Source organism: Amphibalanus amphitrite, unplaced genomic scaffold, assembly GCF_019059575.1.
Source record: "Amphibalanus amphitrite isolate SeventyFive unplaced genomic scaffold, NRLGWU_Aamphi_draft 001110F_arrow, whole genome shotgun sequence".
Lineage (NCBI taxonomy): Eukaryota > Metazoa > Arthropoda > Thecostraca > Balanomorpha > Balanidae > Amphibalanus > Amphibalanus amphitrite.
Window position 1 is genome coordinate 62,716 of NW_024882604.1, and position 15,945 is coordinate 78,660.

The 15,945-nt window shown below is 52.9% G+C and overlaps 1 protein-coding gene across 1 annotated transcript; it reads left to right on the plus strand.

Annotated features, from left to right (window-relative positions):
* The first annotated feature begins 2,932 nt into the window (after positions 1-2,932).
* LOC122370220 (toll-like receptor 6) lies at positions 2,933-8,972 on the plus strand. The gene is made up of 3 exons (XM_043345636.1): positions 2,933-5,117; positions 6,243-8,301; positions 8,748-8,972. The coding sequence occupies exons 1-2, from the start codon at positions 3,090-3,092 to the stop codon at positions 8,058-8,060; spliced, it is 3,846 nt and encodes a 1,281-aa protein (XP_043201571.1). The 5' UTR covers positions 2,933-3,089; the 3' UTR covers positions 8,061-8,301; positions 8,748-8,972.
* The last annotated feature ends 6,973 nt before the right edge of the window (positions 8,973-15,945 follow it).

Consider the following 15,945-nt stretch of genomic DNA (forward strand, 5'->3'; position numbering starts at 1 on the left):
GCAGGACTCGTGTTCGATCAGCCGCTGACAGCAGCTGACGCGGCTGTCACAGCTATCAATGGTATATCGAGGAGCCGAGCAGCAGCCGACGATTGATGCCGCGTTTGTCTTCATTGTGCTCAGCCGGGCATAAATGCATGCTCGATGACCGTATTTGAAATTAAAACGGCTTGTAGAGGTGAGATTTAGACGAGTTATACGAATGCTCAAGTAGACAGGGCCATGACATATTTCAGGCGGCGTCTGGGCCACGTCTCGGTGTTTCCAATGATGAGTTTATCAGTAACGGTTTGTTCCAACTATCGAGGAGTGGTGGACATGGATTTGATGAGTATGTTTCTCTCCTGACCTCGCTGAAACGTCGCCGTACCATTGGTGTTGAGTTTATCTGGTACAGAGGGCACGTCTAAACATTTGTCTAAACATGTCAGGTAAGCCCGACTTGTGTTGAACGGCATCAGGCAGACAGCGAGACTCACGAATTCAAATGCAAAGTGTGGATGATAAATGCGATTCCTAAAGGTGAGAATGTGATGTCGGACCATCAGAACATCAGTATACAAATGTTTATGCTAAGGTCTTAGAAAAATATTGTAACTTGCGATATTTTGTCTCCTAGACGGGATAAAAGAAGAACAATGGAGCACAGTCACATAACACCAGCGAGAGCATTAAAAGAGCACGTTAAAAGTATGGGAAAGCCATCCAACTTTATCAAATATTTTCGGTTCTGGCAATGTCCTGTTCACAAAACCAGAGGTCATTCGGTCAGCTATGTACAGGTCACTGACTTGGACCAAGCCACCCCAACCGACCCATCAACTTCCCCCAAATGTCGGCAGAGGCACGTGACCACTCTGATTCTGTCATGGCGTCGGCTGCCGCCTGTCACGTGACCATTCTGTCTGTCGCCACATGTCCCAGTCACAGAGTGTCAAAGACCACGTGACCATAGAAGCGATTAGGCGCGGCGCCCGGATTCCGATCCGTCCCCAACTGACTGGCATTCTTCTTGGCCAGCTGTCGTCTGAGTCATAAAACCTCCCCGCCAAACAACATGCGAGGCCGGCGCATTTAACCGATCGGGAGATAGTATCAGAAAATCTAAGTCAACACCTCCAGCTGAAATCCGGCGAGAGCTGTCTCTAAGCCAGCTTTGGACAGCTAATCTGCTTGGACAGAGAGAACAGATATCAACCCAGGGGGCGGGTACAGACCTTAGTGAAGTCGAGGAAGGTTTGAGAGGTCAACGACTTGACAGGCAAGGACAAGATCATCAAGGTGTTGATGAATTCCAGGCTGCATGTTTTAGCAAGATGCTTGCTTTATATTGAATAAATATAACACGGGTAACTCAGCTAGTTTTTGCTCATTGTCGCTTCCGAAATGAATGGCGATGTGAGATGTTTTCGCTGAACACTTGAGTATTGGGGCAGATCCAGCTAGATAGCCGATAAGAGGATAAGGCTGAAGGGTGCGAAGAACCCCTGTTTTTAGGACAATGACACGGATTCACAGGCCACTATTTTCGCATGTGGTGTATGCTCCACAGATGACAATCTTCCACTTCGACGCCATGCGATAATCTTCTTCCACTTGAAAGAGTTCCTTGGAAAATGGGAAACCGGAAACCATCCGACTGATCCACACGCTAAATGATGCTTGACTTAAATTATCATTGTGCTCACATAATTGACAGACCGGTGCGCTAAATGCACGTTAACTACCATCTATTATCATTCATCATCAAACACAGGTGTGCAAAAAAGGATCAGCTGCCTTAGATCAAACGTTGGTACTCCTCAGGTAAGTACCGTCTACAGACATCTGCGTCGATTCCATCTCCCTGCATTGATTCAGCAGAGATCACGCAGTCCCGCCTCTCATGCTCTACATCAGCCCAGTGGTATTACTTTCTTTGTCCGCCATTGTAACTATCGGGTAATTGGTAGCAATATACCTGGCGGTGTTTCGTTCAACATTGTTGACGTGCCATGCTATGCTACGTCCCGGCGCTGCACTCAGGCGTGTGTCGATGGTAGTCACGAAACCCAGGCGGGCTTCCTGCCGGGAGCGCCGCATGGCTGGAACGAAAATTGATGCCGTGCATAGCTCGTCAGCCGTATAGTTTGAGGCGGTTCGGGGCACAATGGCTTTCAGGGAAGATTGACGCAAAATGAGAGTAATAATGAGCCGAGTTTGATGCAATTTAGGCATGGGAAATGTATTTGTTTCATACCTGTTGTATACAATATACCTGGGTCAGACAGAGTCACGAGCTCGTATTATTCGTAAGCCCTTAACACTTGGCGCGGACCGATGCATTGCGGCACTCACTCGTTACAAGAACATTGAGTCGAATGCCAATGGAAAGGCCGAGCCGGAACCATGTACTTCTTTATAGATAAAAGTACTTTACCAACAGAACCTTCCATGAATTGCATCGTGGAGTCAAAAGAAATGGTGAAGGATACGATTCCCCGTGTGGAAGCGCGGGCATTTCAATAATTCTCCTCACACTTGTGCACGTTTGCCTTGTCACCATCACAGACCGACCATTAAACTGAATACCATTGTTATTTGTTTACAAAATGAAATAGCCGGAACGCGGATGCTCCGTGGCGAGCGTCCACCAAATCACTGCCCTTTGTGCGAGTCATTGAGGCAATTTGGCGCATCATCCTTCGGAAACTACAATCACCACAGGCAGTGACCGATTCTTACTCCGTCCGCTGGCCGCCTCCGGACGGGGCGGCGGCGGCGGTTCGACTGTCTTGTTAGTACAAAAACCCACCGAGCTCCGCAATTAATTCCCGCCTAAATACCAGTGGAAATGGTAAATGGGGCCGGCCGTCCCCGCCCCGGGCTGCCGGCCGGCCGGCGCGCGTCCGCGCCGCTCTGCGCTGAGGGCCGGCGCAGGTGGCGCCAGTGCGGGCCGCCGCCGGCGGTGGAGGGTGGCCGGCGGAACGGCGGCTCTCCGGCGCGACGGCACACGGCCGCGTCAGTTGTCTGGGCTCGCTGGAGACGGGTGGGTGCGCTGTTCCACGCTCCGTGCCATGGTCCTCGCGCGGTGACCGAATTGAAGCAAGATGCGTGTCTCGACTGTGATACTAGCGCTGGTGGTTGTGGTGAGCGCTGCGGACGATTATTGCGAGCCAACGGCGAAAGATTTGCTGCGGTGCTCGCTGGGCACACTGGACTCTGGGCGCGTCAATTCGACGAGTCCGAGCGATGTTAAACACCTGGAGATTACCTGCACAGAGCGATCGTACTTCCATGAGTTCTTCGATCTGTCATTCCTGCAGAGGTTCGTCAGTCTGCAGTCGTTGAGCATCACCCACTGCAAGTTCAGCACGGTGAGGCCAGGAGCGTTCCTGGGATTCCCTCAGCTTCAGTCTCTGAGTGTGCGCACCTACAACACCGAGTGGTCGTCAGAACAGCTGCTGCTGGAACGCGGCTGCTTCGAAGGCCTGCGGTCTCTGGAGACGCTGGATCTAGGCGGTAACAACCTCTGGTCGCTGGAGGAGGACGTTCTCGGTGGGCTGCCCGCACTGAAGCAGCTGAACCTCACCGGTAACAAGTTCCAGGCTCTGTCTGAGCTGCAGCCGGCCGGCGTCAATGACGGCCTGCAGGTACTGGACCTCTCGAACAACAACCTCCTGGAGGTGCCGTCCACCGGGGTCAGGGCGCTACCCGCTCTCAGGGAGCTTTACCTCTCCGGTAACGAGCTGGCCGTGATCCACGACGGCGCCCTCAGCGGCCTGCGCAAGCTCCAGGTCCTGGACGTGTCCAGCAACCAGTTGGTCGCGCTGCCGGCCATGATGTTGAACGAGACTCGCCAGCTGCGTGAGCTGCGAGTTCAGAACAACAGTATCCGCGTGCTGCCGCCTGGCCTGCTGGCCGACCTGCCGCACCTGCTCACCGTCAACATGTCGAGCAACAGCTTGAACGCGCAGTGGATCAGGAAGGACACGTTCGCCGGACTGTTTCGCCTGATAGTCCTTGACCTCTCAGGTAACCGGCTGGACTCGCTGAGTCCAGACGTGTTTGAAGACCTCTCCAGTCTTCAGGTGCTGGATCTCAGCAGCAACCAGCTGCAGACACTGCCGACAGGTTTGTTCACGTCTCTAAGCAACCTGCATACGCTGACGCTGTCTGGGAACAGCCTGAATCGTCTAGAGCCCGGCTTCCTGGCTGGGCTGCACGTGCTGAGCCGACTCAATCTGGATGACAACCGACTGGCCGCCCTCAGTCCAGAGGTGTTCACGAATGTCACAAGTATTGAGCAGCTCAGTTTGGCTGGAAACGAGCTCATCTTCTTCCCAGAGGCAATCAACCGGCTCACGTATCTCCAGCAGCTGGACCTCAGTGCCAACTTCATCGGAGACATCGCCGGTGAGACACTCAGACCCTTGAAGCACCTCAGCTACCTGCGTCTGGCGCAAAACAAGCTAACAAACATATCCGCACACCTGCTGTCCAACCAAAGCTCGCTCACTATGCTCGATTTGTCTCAGAATGAGATTGCAAGCATCGACAGTGGCGCGTTTGACAAGGCCACTAATCTGAGGGCAGTCCGTCTGGACGCCAACCGGCTGCACAATATCAACGGCCTGTTTGCGAAGTTGCCGTCATTGCTTTGGCTCAATGTGTCCGACAATCAGATCGAGTTCTTCGACTATGCCCTCATCCCGGGAGAACTGCGGTGGCTGGACATGCACAAGAACCAGCTGCGCGAAATCGGAAACTTCTACAACCGCGAGTCTAAGATGAAGCTGGAGACACTGGACCTCAGTCACAACCAGGTTTCTCTGATCACCAGCGCTTCCGTTCCCGACAGCATCAAATACTTCATCATTGCCGGCAACCAGCTACTGACAGTGGAGCCGGGAACGTTCGAGAACAAATACCAGCTGATTCGTGCCGACCTGTCCTCGAACCAGCTGAGTGAGCTGGATCTGAACGCCGTCACTCTGCCCGTCCCTGAAGCTGCGGAAGGCGAGGACGACGAATCGGTTGCCGAACTTCTGCTGGCTGGTAACCCGTTCTTCTGCGACTGCAACATGGACTGGCTGCTCAGGGTGGACACCATGACGCCCAAGCGGAAGTTCCCGAAGGTAAGTTTATCCCGAGTGTGCATGGAATGCTATGGCGAGACGACCCCATGTGTGCATGAAATGCTGAGTGCATTGCAGACAGGAATGCGGGCAGGGGTACGCTCGACTACTCAGTCCAGATTGGTCTGCATTCCCCAGGCTCGGCGTGGCGCGTGGAGGCGAATCCATTTGGCTCGGCGAAATTGCCATTTCGACTCTCGCGCAGAGCTTCTCAGTTTGTCCTCAAAACATGCTGCATCAGCTGCTCGCGTTCAAGCAAAGCTGCTAGGCAGTGTATGCTAAATTCATATCCTCCCTACCCTGTCCGCGTTCGCACGAATCCACCGAATTGCTCAGCATGAGGCCGAGCAAGCGGCTACCGCGCGCCAGATAATGTCAATGAATATTCAGTTACCTCGCCCCAGGGGCACCTGGCGGTTGGTGGCTGAAATTCATTGAGGCGGCAGACCTGCTGGGAGTTTATGGACTGATTTAATCCCCTTCTCCCCGCCGGGCGCCCTTTCGGGGAGATTATCTGTGAAACGCACCACACTCCGCTATTGGGTAGGCCATTTGTATTCCATGATAATCTTACGCATGGGCCAGGTCGGTCGCAATTAGCTTTCGGTTTATGAAAACATATGCCCTGTTATGCAGCGTGCATGTACCAATTGTACCTATACATTCACGGCAGACTGCTTTTTGGTAGATTGTAGGCATTTTATTCCAGATTCTTTATCAATGTCAGTGCTGGAGAAAAAGGTCTATGAAGCATTTTTACACCTAGCTGTCCCTAAGCACTAAACAGCCGGTACTTTTTGTCCCAGCTCATCGCCATAGTGGGGGGCCCGGCTGCCCTTAGCGCCGCTTCCACAGCGCTGAGGTTAATCTCACGCACCTAGTTTTTATTCAGTGTGATAAATTTTCCGGTTCTTTCACAGGCCTCCCGATTTTCATGCGCTTTGGAAGGTCATCCCGGTGATTGCATTGATCGCGATGTTCATGTGCATATGAACGATTTTATAACGATCAATCGTAAAAATATCTGGTCCAACTTTACTGTCATGCTCATCGTTTTTATGACGCCGTATAATCGATCGTAAACCATACAAACTTTGTCGCTTAATGAAGCCTTTCTTTCGGCAGGTCCTGGACGGTGACCGGGTGATGTGCCGGCTGCTGCACTCCCCGAACCGCCTGACTCCGCTGCGGAAGACAAAGCCATCCGACTTCCTCTGCAACTACGAGCGCCACTGCTTCGCCCTCTGCCATTGCTGCAACTACGTGGCCTGCGACTGCGAGATGAAGTGTCCGGACGGCTGTTCCTGCTACCACGACCACACCTGGAACACCAACATGGTGGACTGTAGCAGCAGAGAGCAGGTGGCCATCTCTCGCGAGATCCCGATGGACGCCACGGCTGTGTTCGCAGACGGCAACAACATCCGCAGTCTCGACAGCCACACTTTTATCGGCAGGAAGCGCATTCGCCACCTACATGTCAACAACTCTAACGTCGAAGAGATCCAGAACCGTAGCCTGAACGGCCTCTCTGCTCTCCAAGTTCTCCGCCTCGAGGACAACCTCATATCCGAGATCCACGACTTCGAGTTCGAGAGTCTGACATCGCTCCGTGAGCTGTACCTCCACAACAACCGGCTGCGCACCATACATCCGTCAGCGTTCTCCAAGCTGAGGTCTCTCGAGGTGCTCACTCTGAGTGGGAACGAGCTGACCACCTACCCAGTCTGGCAGCTGTCAGCCAACTCATACCTGGTGGAGCTGGCGCTGGCCAACAACCCGTGGTCCTGCGAATGCTCATTCTCCGCGCGTCTCACCAGTTTCCTAGCTGACAACCACGCCAAGGTGGAGGACGCCGACTCGGTCCAGTGTGAGTACTCTGGGACAGCGCCTGACTGCAGTGCCGAGCTGGCCAACAAGTCGGTCCGTCGAGCTGACTCCTCGCGACTGCTGCCACTCGTCCTGGTCGGTATCAGCGCGCTGGCCGTCGCCGCCGTCACCGCCTGCCTCGTCTTCCGCTACCGCGCCTGTGTGTGCGCCAGGCGGAAGGCTGCGTCAAGGAAGCCGTCCTACATGGATGCTGTTGGCGTGGCTGCCGTCACTCCTGATGTAGACAAGCTGTACGATGTGTTCGTCACCTACAGCGCTCAGGACACGCGCTTTGTCAATGAAGCGCTGGCTCCTGAGCTAGAGCACGCGGCGCCGGCTCTGCGGCTGTGTCTGCTGCGTCGTGACGCGCCCAACACCAGCTACCTGGGCGACGCCGTGCACCACTGCGTGCAGGCCTCACGCAAGACGCTGCTCGTCGTCTCGAGGAACTTCCTCGACAACGAGTGGTGTCGGTTTGACTTCAAGGCGTCTCACCTGGACGCTCTGCGGACTTCTCGCGGAATCGTGGTGCTGCTGTACGGTGTAGAGCGGAATGCGATTGAGGGTGAGCTCAAAACTCTCCTCAAGGGTGCGCCGTGCGTGACTTACGGCGAGCCAGACTTTTGGCGTAAGCTGCGCGGTCTGCTTCCACAGTGTCGTGGCTTCAAGCACACGCTGCCGCACAGCGTCAGCGAGCAGTCTTACATGGCGCGTGTCTGCCGCGACAACACGCTGCTGCAGTCCATGCTGCAGAGCGACTCTTCGCCGACGTGCTCCACGGTCGTATCGGACGACCGCTCCGACGACCCGGTGCACATCCGCTCCGACTCCAACAACCCGCTGGTGAGCAACGCCCAGCCGCTGCACAACAGCAGCTACAGCAGCATCCAGCCCAGCGAGCACACCTACATGACCATCGAGCAGTACCAGACGGCGGCCGGAGCCCTGCTCAGCCCCGAGGCCGACCTCTACAGCACTCTGGAGCCGGAGGTACAGCCGCAGATGCCCTCCGACCCGGCGCACCCGAGTCATCTACATCATCAACGGGAGCTGTCTCACTCGCTCTGGGTGTAGCCGTCGCTGGCTCGGTGTTGGACTGTTTCTCAGGCTGTGGTGTGGAGCGGGGCGGGCGAGTGCCGGACGACCGGCGAGCTCGTGTGACCCCTCTCACCACCATGGACGAGGCCAGTGGACTCAGACGTTCGGTCCGGCTGTGATCTCAGCCGCAGAGGCATCTTCCTCGGCATCAGGTCACTACTGCCGACACTGCTGCTGCTGTAGGAGCTCCACTACTCGTCCGACTAAAGCTGCTAAGGTGAGCTCGATTGACTAATCCCGATTCATAGTCGCTATGATTATCGCATTTTTCTAACAACACTGTACCAGTTCTCTCTTATTGTGTGTCAGATGGCTCATGTATGCGTGGTGTGGACGTTAAGCCGGTCAATCTTCTCGTGGATTTGATCTCCCTTGTTACACTTGCCGTTCGTTCGCTCAACTGGGTCAGTCAAACCAGAAATATAACAGGCTACCACCGATAATCATGTATTTCCTGAACATACTCGCATGACGCCCCAAAAGCCGGGTATTACCGATGCTACAAGCCCCGGTTTAACGGTTTCGACTTCCTTCAGTTGCGTGTTGCACGACATAATCCGGATCTAAACCTGCACATCGTGTTACAAATTATTATGCTTGTTTTCCCCGTCACGTGCCGTGTTGAATGCCAACACAAAATCTGACTTTGATTCTATTCCACAGGTTTCTCTGCGGATGCACCAGCCGGTTGAGTGACCTGACCTGACCTGCACGGCTCTCTTCCATCGCACCATGCGGTACCGGACCTACTCACCAACCTACTCTCAGCAGCCGGGCCAGTCCCCGCGCCAGATAAAGGGCCTCGTCCAAAACAAGCTAGTCATGTATGCAAGTGGTGAACCGAGTATTATACCCACCTCTGTTCTGCTAATATAAATGATGAAGATGTCCATTGTTTTCTCGCTGCTGACGAGGGTGTAACGGGAATAGAGTGAGAGCTATGACGGAGGCCGTATTTGGGGAGCGCAATATGTAGAAGTAGGACCGTGCAGTGTGCAATTAAGGTCTAGAAACGCTGCACATTTCGTCAGGACTACGCTTAAACTCCTCCTCTCTTCCTCGGTCCTCCTCTTCGGTGACCACAGAACACTCAACAATGTCCACTATAAACTCAAACCAGCACCACAGAAACACATCCATGCTCATCGGATCTTGACTTTCTGTCTGTGTGTCTGTCTGTCTGTCTGTCTGTCTGTCTGTCTGTCTGTCTGTCTGTCTGTCTGTCTGTCTGCCTGTCTGTCTGTCTGTCGGCGGGTTCAGCTCCCGCCTCCGGGCGCCACGGGTGCCTGTTACCGGTACTGCCGGTCGAGCGCACTGTCATGTAGCCCTGAGTGCGGACATAATGACGCAGCACTCTGTCAACCACCTGGTCATCAGCAAAAACGCCGACCGAAACGAGCGGGTATAGCTCACCGGACCCGGCGGCTCAGCAGCGATAAAGATAACGGTAGGATCTATGCCGGAACATTATACAGATGAATGACGTTATGCCGGCCGAGGCTGGACCGATCAATTATCTAGAAGATAAATAAACAATTAATGACGGTGCTCGGTTGCAGTGTTATGATCCGAAAGACATACGAGAGGTGATTTAAGATCAGCAAGCATACGGTGCAACTAATGTCAACATCGTTTATGCACATGGATATATCAGGTCGCTTGTAGCTTGTGGCGAATGCTGCTAGACAACTGTTCACAGTTCTATATATTAAATTCGTCTTATCTCTTCCAGAAACATTGACCTGGCTAGGTATATGCATGTCTGACGCCTATAAATGCAGCGTCGTGTTATTATTCATTTTCGTATATTCGTATAAGAGAAGTCTGCGACTTTGGCCATGCCCATTTCCTGCAGCTCCCTTCAATATTCCGCCATCCCCGACAGACTCGGGCCGTTCCGCCGCCGTTCCAGCTCCACTTCCGGCTACTTCCGGCCACTTCCGGTTACTTCCGGCACGAGTCGCCGAGCAACAGCCGGCAATACAGACACGAGTTCTACGCCACGTGTCACGCGCCACGGGCACGCGTGCGGGTCGGCTCGTGGAGTCGTGTTTACCAGTGCCACACAATGCCACATGACTGTTGGCCGGCCACAGGGTGGTGAGCTTCATCAATAGATCAGCCGGCGAGCGGTCACAGACGCACTGCTCGCGAGCGCTGCTAATGGATTGTTCCTGCTGCCCACTGCCGACCGATGGAGCATTGCGCGTGTGCTGTTTGCCGTTCATAATAGCTGGATGTCGCCGTGGATACATCATTCGGCTCAGAGAGCGCTGTGCCGCGCTGCTGACAGTTTATGGTCCCTGGGGCTCCACAGTGGCGGCACAGTCATCAGCTGGCGAATGGATAAATGATGAGGACTGGATGTGGCGGGCAGAACACGGAGCTGAGTTCAAGGATACCTATCTGTTAAAATTAGAGCTCTGCCTCGTTTGAGCACCAGGAAAGAAGTGGCATTCTCTAAAAGATTCCACATAATTCACAAAGAAAAACATCAACTCAATTTAAAAAGGCTGGTTCTGCTAAAGATTTTAGCATTAATAGCGTAAATCCAGTAATTGGCCATTTCAATTCGAGCACACAGGGACCACCCAGCCAGCTCCAGACATTATCGGGCCCTCCACTGAAGCCACTAAGTTGGTATCGCGGAGGTCTCTGCGACAACTGCACCCTGGGGACCCCCGTGGCTAACCGACCGGCGCCCTCGGCGGTGCCTGGGACAGCATGGCCGGCGGATGGCGGGAGGCGCCCCTCTGGTCCGCCGATTTGCGATGCATTGAAGTTTGGGGACCGACGCCGGGGGTCTATGTCGTCCGTTCATATCTCGTCCGCCGCCAGCCGGTATCGTCTCTAACATCGCAGGGAACGAGTCGAGCGGAGGCAGCGGGCACGGCGGACCGGATATCAATGGTTTTAATTAGCGAGCTGACTGGCAGGGAGCTGCGGGATAACCGCACTCAATCAGGCGGCAGAGAGGAGCAGTCCGCCGATTCCGCTCCCCCTCTCTCTTCGCTCTCGGTCGCGCTCGGCGCAGCTAATCAGCAACTGAGTCAGATGTGATGAATCAGAGTTGAGTCGCAACGGCGGATAGAAGGAGGGTAAAAAAGTGAGATCCATAGCAGGCAGAAATCACCCTGCGAATATCAAACAGACGGCGTGGCAAGTTGTGTTTGCGAAGGTTGGACAGACTAACTACGATTAAATCGACATCGGATGGCTGAGTGAGGCGCGATGGAGCTATAACTCAAATACAAGGAGATTTGTGCGAAATCAAGACACACTGCGAAAGTACGTGGAGGAAGCATCGATAAAATACGACTGGCGCTGCAGCACTGCATTGAGACAGCGAATCTCTTTGGAGTGCTCTCGTACTGGCTGGTAAAGTAGATGACTCATTTATCGTCACACACGTCTGGTGCCTCCCGGGACTGTCGGAATCAAATCGGATTAAAGTACGCTAAATTGCCAATCTCTGAACTGTAAGAACTGGTGCGCTGACAGGAACAGAAGCTCTCGGAAGCCCAGTGGACTTCCCTCATTTATTATGCAGACTTATGCAGTCCTAGATCGCATTGGAAATGAGGGAAACAGATCCAGCCAATCGTAACTCGAGATGATCTCGAAACCATGGCAAACGATAACGAATAATTATAGTGAGTCAGCTGGCCCTTGCATGATTAGAGTAAACATTTCTATTTTACAGCTTTTATCATCCAACCAAGTAGCTTGAAAGTAGAAAAATAATACTAAATTGCAGAGATGCAAGCACTCTCTTCAATTCATCCTTATGTCATGCATAGGTATTCTCGAGGACAGATGTCTGTTGGCTAATTTTCCTACTACTTATTCGTTTCATTTAGATTGCATTCTTGCATTGCTATGATGAAATACGGAGCTACCGTACTGAAATTGACGTGCAAGCAGAATAAGGCAGCATGTAAACAAACCTGTTCAGAGCTGCTGCTCGGGATACGTCTGTGCCCCTGGGGGCTCTGATTAAATTGGGCACTCTCCTCAGACATGCTCACATGGGTCTCTCCGTTCATCAAGCATATATGCCGGCTAGAGTCCGCGGCTCCCTGCTGTAAGCTCGGGTCCTTGGGCTCAGTCGCGACGCTCCCATCTCCTAGTTGAAGGCCACTCCGACGAGCGCAATCAATGTTTAAATGTATCATATCCAGAGCTGCAGTGACATTCGCCAGCGTTTGAGTGCCAGTTTGCTGGGATGGACAGCGCTGAACTCGTAGCGGCCCGAGGCAGCCGTCGGATGGAGGGTCGTATCGAGCGTGCCTCATTTCGATCCCTGATTTCATGACGGCATTTGGACTTCTAAATTGCGACACGCTACAGACCAGTCCATGTGTCATGTCTGTATGTACTCACCAACCCTGACGATACTGGGCCCCTTGGAAGTTAAAATAATATATCCAAATATTGGCAGTTCACAATCGCGTTTGGAAAAAAATCGCAAGCACGCATGTCTGAATAGCGTGACTGGCTGACAAAGATAAGCTGGTAAGCAGAACTGATCAGCACATCTCCTTGGAAAATTCGTATCTTCATCTGAGCGATGTCATTCGATCCTTCTTGAACAAGTTCTCTAGGTCATAAACTTTATGGCTTTCCACCAGAACCAGAAAAGGGTCGGCACAAAAAGCTCCAGTATAGGCTGGCGACGCCACCGGCACATGCTGTGACCGGATGTCCCCTCTCCCACACAACGAGCCCAGTGTATCGGCCCGTCCCTTCGGACAGTCGGCCCCATATGACGTCATCAAGGACTGCCACCTCACAGGATGCCGAACGGCCGTCCGTCAACATTAGCCGAGATGGCCATGGCTGTAAAAAGAGCGTCGCAAACGCGGTTTTACAGCCCGAGCGAACGGTGCGTGCCATAAACCCCCCAGTAGCAGGCCGGTGCGCCCGGGGAAGGGACCGACCCACCCTGTCCGGACGACCTGCCCCAATCGTCGGCAGGTTGTCCCCGTCTGCTTCTGATTTTCCAAGGACACGTGCGGGCCATGTGGACTGTGGAGGATGTGAGCGAAGTGGACATAGAGGTTCGTTCAGGTCCTAGCGTAGTTTATACACCACGTGCTGGGGTTCTCATGCTCGGAAGTCTGTAAGGAAGCTTCGTGTGACGGAACAGCCGCTGCTGTGTTCAAGAGGTCGGTGTAGCTAACATGGGAAATAAATTGCCCTGGATACAAGGATCGCCGTTCTGTAGTCACGCTCATTTTTACTTCTTGGCTTACTTCGGGGAAGCGGTAGCTTGGTAACGGGCCACAACGACGCTGTTGTTGGCCTATACACGCATACACGAAAACACTCGTACGAGCGTCTTTCTTTTTTATTCTGCCGGCGTGGTTTAGATTCGGGTCCCATACAGCGAACCAAATGACGGCGAATTCAAGCACAGAGTTGTCGAACTCAGAACTGCGTGCAGCTGGAAGCAGCAAGAAGTGCATCAACAGCCACAGTGGGCACAATACAGCAAACAATTTGTAGTTTTGGATACACATTACACTAGCAAGTTTGGTAAGGCTGTTAGTGGATTTATGAGTGGTCGTGAGAGATTAGGAGTGCCACGACGAAAACGAAACACGAGGAGAAGCATGACGGCTGCCAGATTTTATGCTGGTGCTCGTCCAACGAGAACAAAAACGGAACTTTTCCCTTCTTCTGAAGTAAAATAAGTGAGAACCTAAGCCCTAAGCACGCAAGCGACTCCGCCATGCTAAAGGAGGCTAGACTGCACGCAATAAACAGGCATTCAATGCACCCACTCGCTATATCGATCTATGCAAAAGTATACAATGCAAAAAATGGGTGGGGTAAAGTTCTTCACCTCAATTGCACTACTCGTACATTGAAATAATTTACACTTTTACTGTACAAACCTTAATTAAGTCAGCCGAACAATTGCTGAATTTCAAACGAAAAAACGAGCGAGTTTATCTGAACTGGTTTGTGCTGGAAATGCTTTATGCCATGAGTTTCTTTGTGCTGGATGTGAGATTCAAGAGCCTACATATACCTACTTGATGATGACTGCGATGCTCGATATCACGGCACGGAGACCACCCAAGTAAGGCAATCTTTCCAAGGAACAAAGAACCTCCAATCGATAATACAATCCGGCCAGTGGTGCTTTTTCTCATCCTATAGCTCATTTAGCTCTTCCATCGTTGCCAGAAAACCCACACCCACACCACCGAGGTTATCTTCACAGAATTGCAATCCGCCTACTCCTGCGGGCTGGGCTGGAAAACACACACACTTTGCCGGTAATGACCTCCATAAAAACGACAGCGCTGTATATCATCACCCGCCGACCACAGCATGTTTCATCGAGACCGTTTCGGTGACGGCGGATACTCCCCAAACCGCCCCGCCACCCGCTGCGGTCCCTGCCGCGATCATTAGCCCGTGACTGCCGGAGGCGCCCGGCAACTTCAACGGCTCTCACTGCGCGCCCACGCCGCCCATAGCTCACCCGGTAAGCAGAAGCGCTCACCGCCACGGCGCCGGCTCCGGAAGATGCTCGCGCAGTGCACGGGCGGTACATCCCGCCCCGCCCCGGCTGCGGGAACGGCCGCTCATTAACTGCGCACTGATTGCACCATCAGTGTCACAGCGACACGACTGGGGCTGGACGTATCGCGATGGATGGCCGATGCAGCATTCGCAGAGGCCGCTGGCTAAGGACAGGTAATAATTGCGCGGGCTCGGGGCTCGGAGAGGGGAACAGGCCCGACGGGTGTGTTGCGGTGGCGAAGACGTGGGTCAAAGATGACCTCAGGGAAGTGGCGTTCTTTTAGCGTGACGTGGAATCTGCAAATTTGGTTGTAATGGCACGGAGTAAAATATTTATTATTAATTTGTGGGTACGTTTGCTAACGCGCATAAATTGAGTTTATACACAAATTGCACTTCAGGCATAAGGCTTCAAGATAAAACTGTTTTCGCCAAGGTTTATATTCATTTTTACGATGGCATAAGGATATCATTATGGGCCGTTTAACTTATGAAACAGAGTAACGTCATTGAAAGCAGACGTCACTTGGAGGTGAACATTCTGACATCTTGAATCACATATGTCTGATGATCGCTAAACATCGTAGCTCGGCCATAACTCAGGCCCTGCGGCGATAGCATCCCTGACATGTAGCCATTCCACATAATCAGTCACCGCACCGCACCGCACTTTTGAACCGACACACCGTCCTGACCCGGGGCCGCCTAACCTGCGCCGGGTTGCGACACAGCGTAAGAGCGCCGCCGCTTCCGAGTGGGTGCCCATTGAATATGCATTACAGAGCGGTAACAAGCCGCCTGTACTGCCGCCAGAAGACTGCGGTAATTGGTAAACAACGGGGCGGGCGGCACGTCACCCACCGACAGCCGCCCCATGCCCCCGTGCATCGGTGGAGCGGACCAGAAGCCGGATAAATATCCAGCTCCCCGCCGCTGGTGAACGAATAATAGCCGAGAGCGACGCAGCGCAGGGAGAATTGATGTTTATATGGGCATCAGCATCCAGTAATGAGACTTTTGTTTATTTATCGCTGAAGGTTATTTGCTAAGTCTTTCCGCAGACATTGTCTTGTGAATATGAATTTGGTAGTTATTCCGCCTAATGAGCAATGATTGTAGCGCAATCTTTGGGGCGTATATTTGCTCGTGGCATGCATTTGACAACCGTTTTGCAGTAATTGATTTTATGGCAGATAAAATAGCAGAAAGATGTTCTTGCTCTCGCCATCATCGCATGCAATGAAAGTCATCCTATTGTTGAAGCTTGGGAGTTTGCACCGCTTTTTGTCCCAATTTTCAAATGATACTGTGCCACATCTTTTAA

What these genes read in the sequence shown, in the direction of transcription:
- LOC122370220 (XM_043345636.1), top strand. Translation starts at nt 3,090, where the DNA reads ATGCGTGTCTCGACTGTGATACTAGCGCTGGTGGTTGTGGTGAGCGCT. An exon ending in CCAAGCGGAAGTTCCCGAAG is followed by an intron (nt 5,118 to 6,242) that starts GTAAGTTTATCC and finishes TTCTTTCGGCAG; the next exon opens with GTCCTGGACGGTGACCGGGT.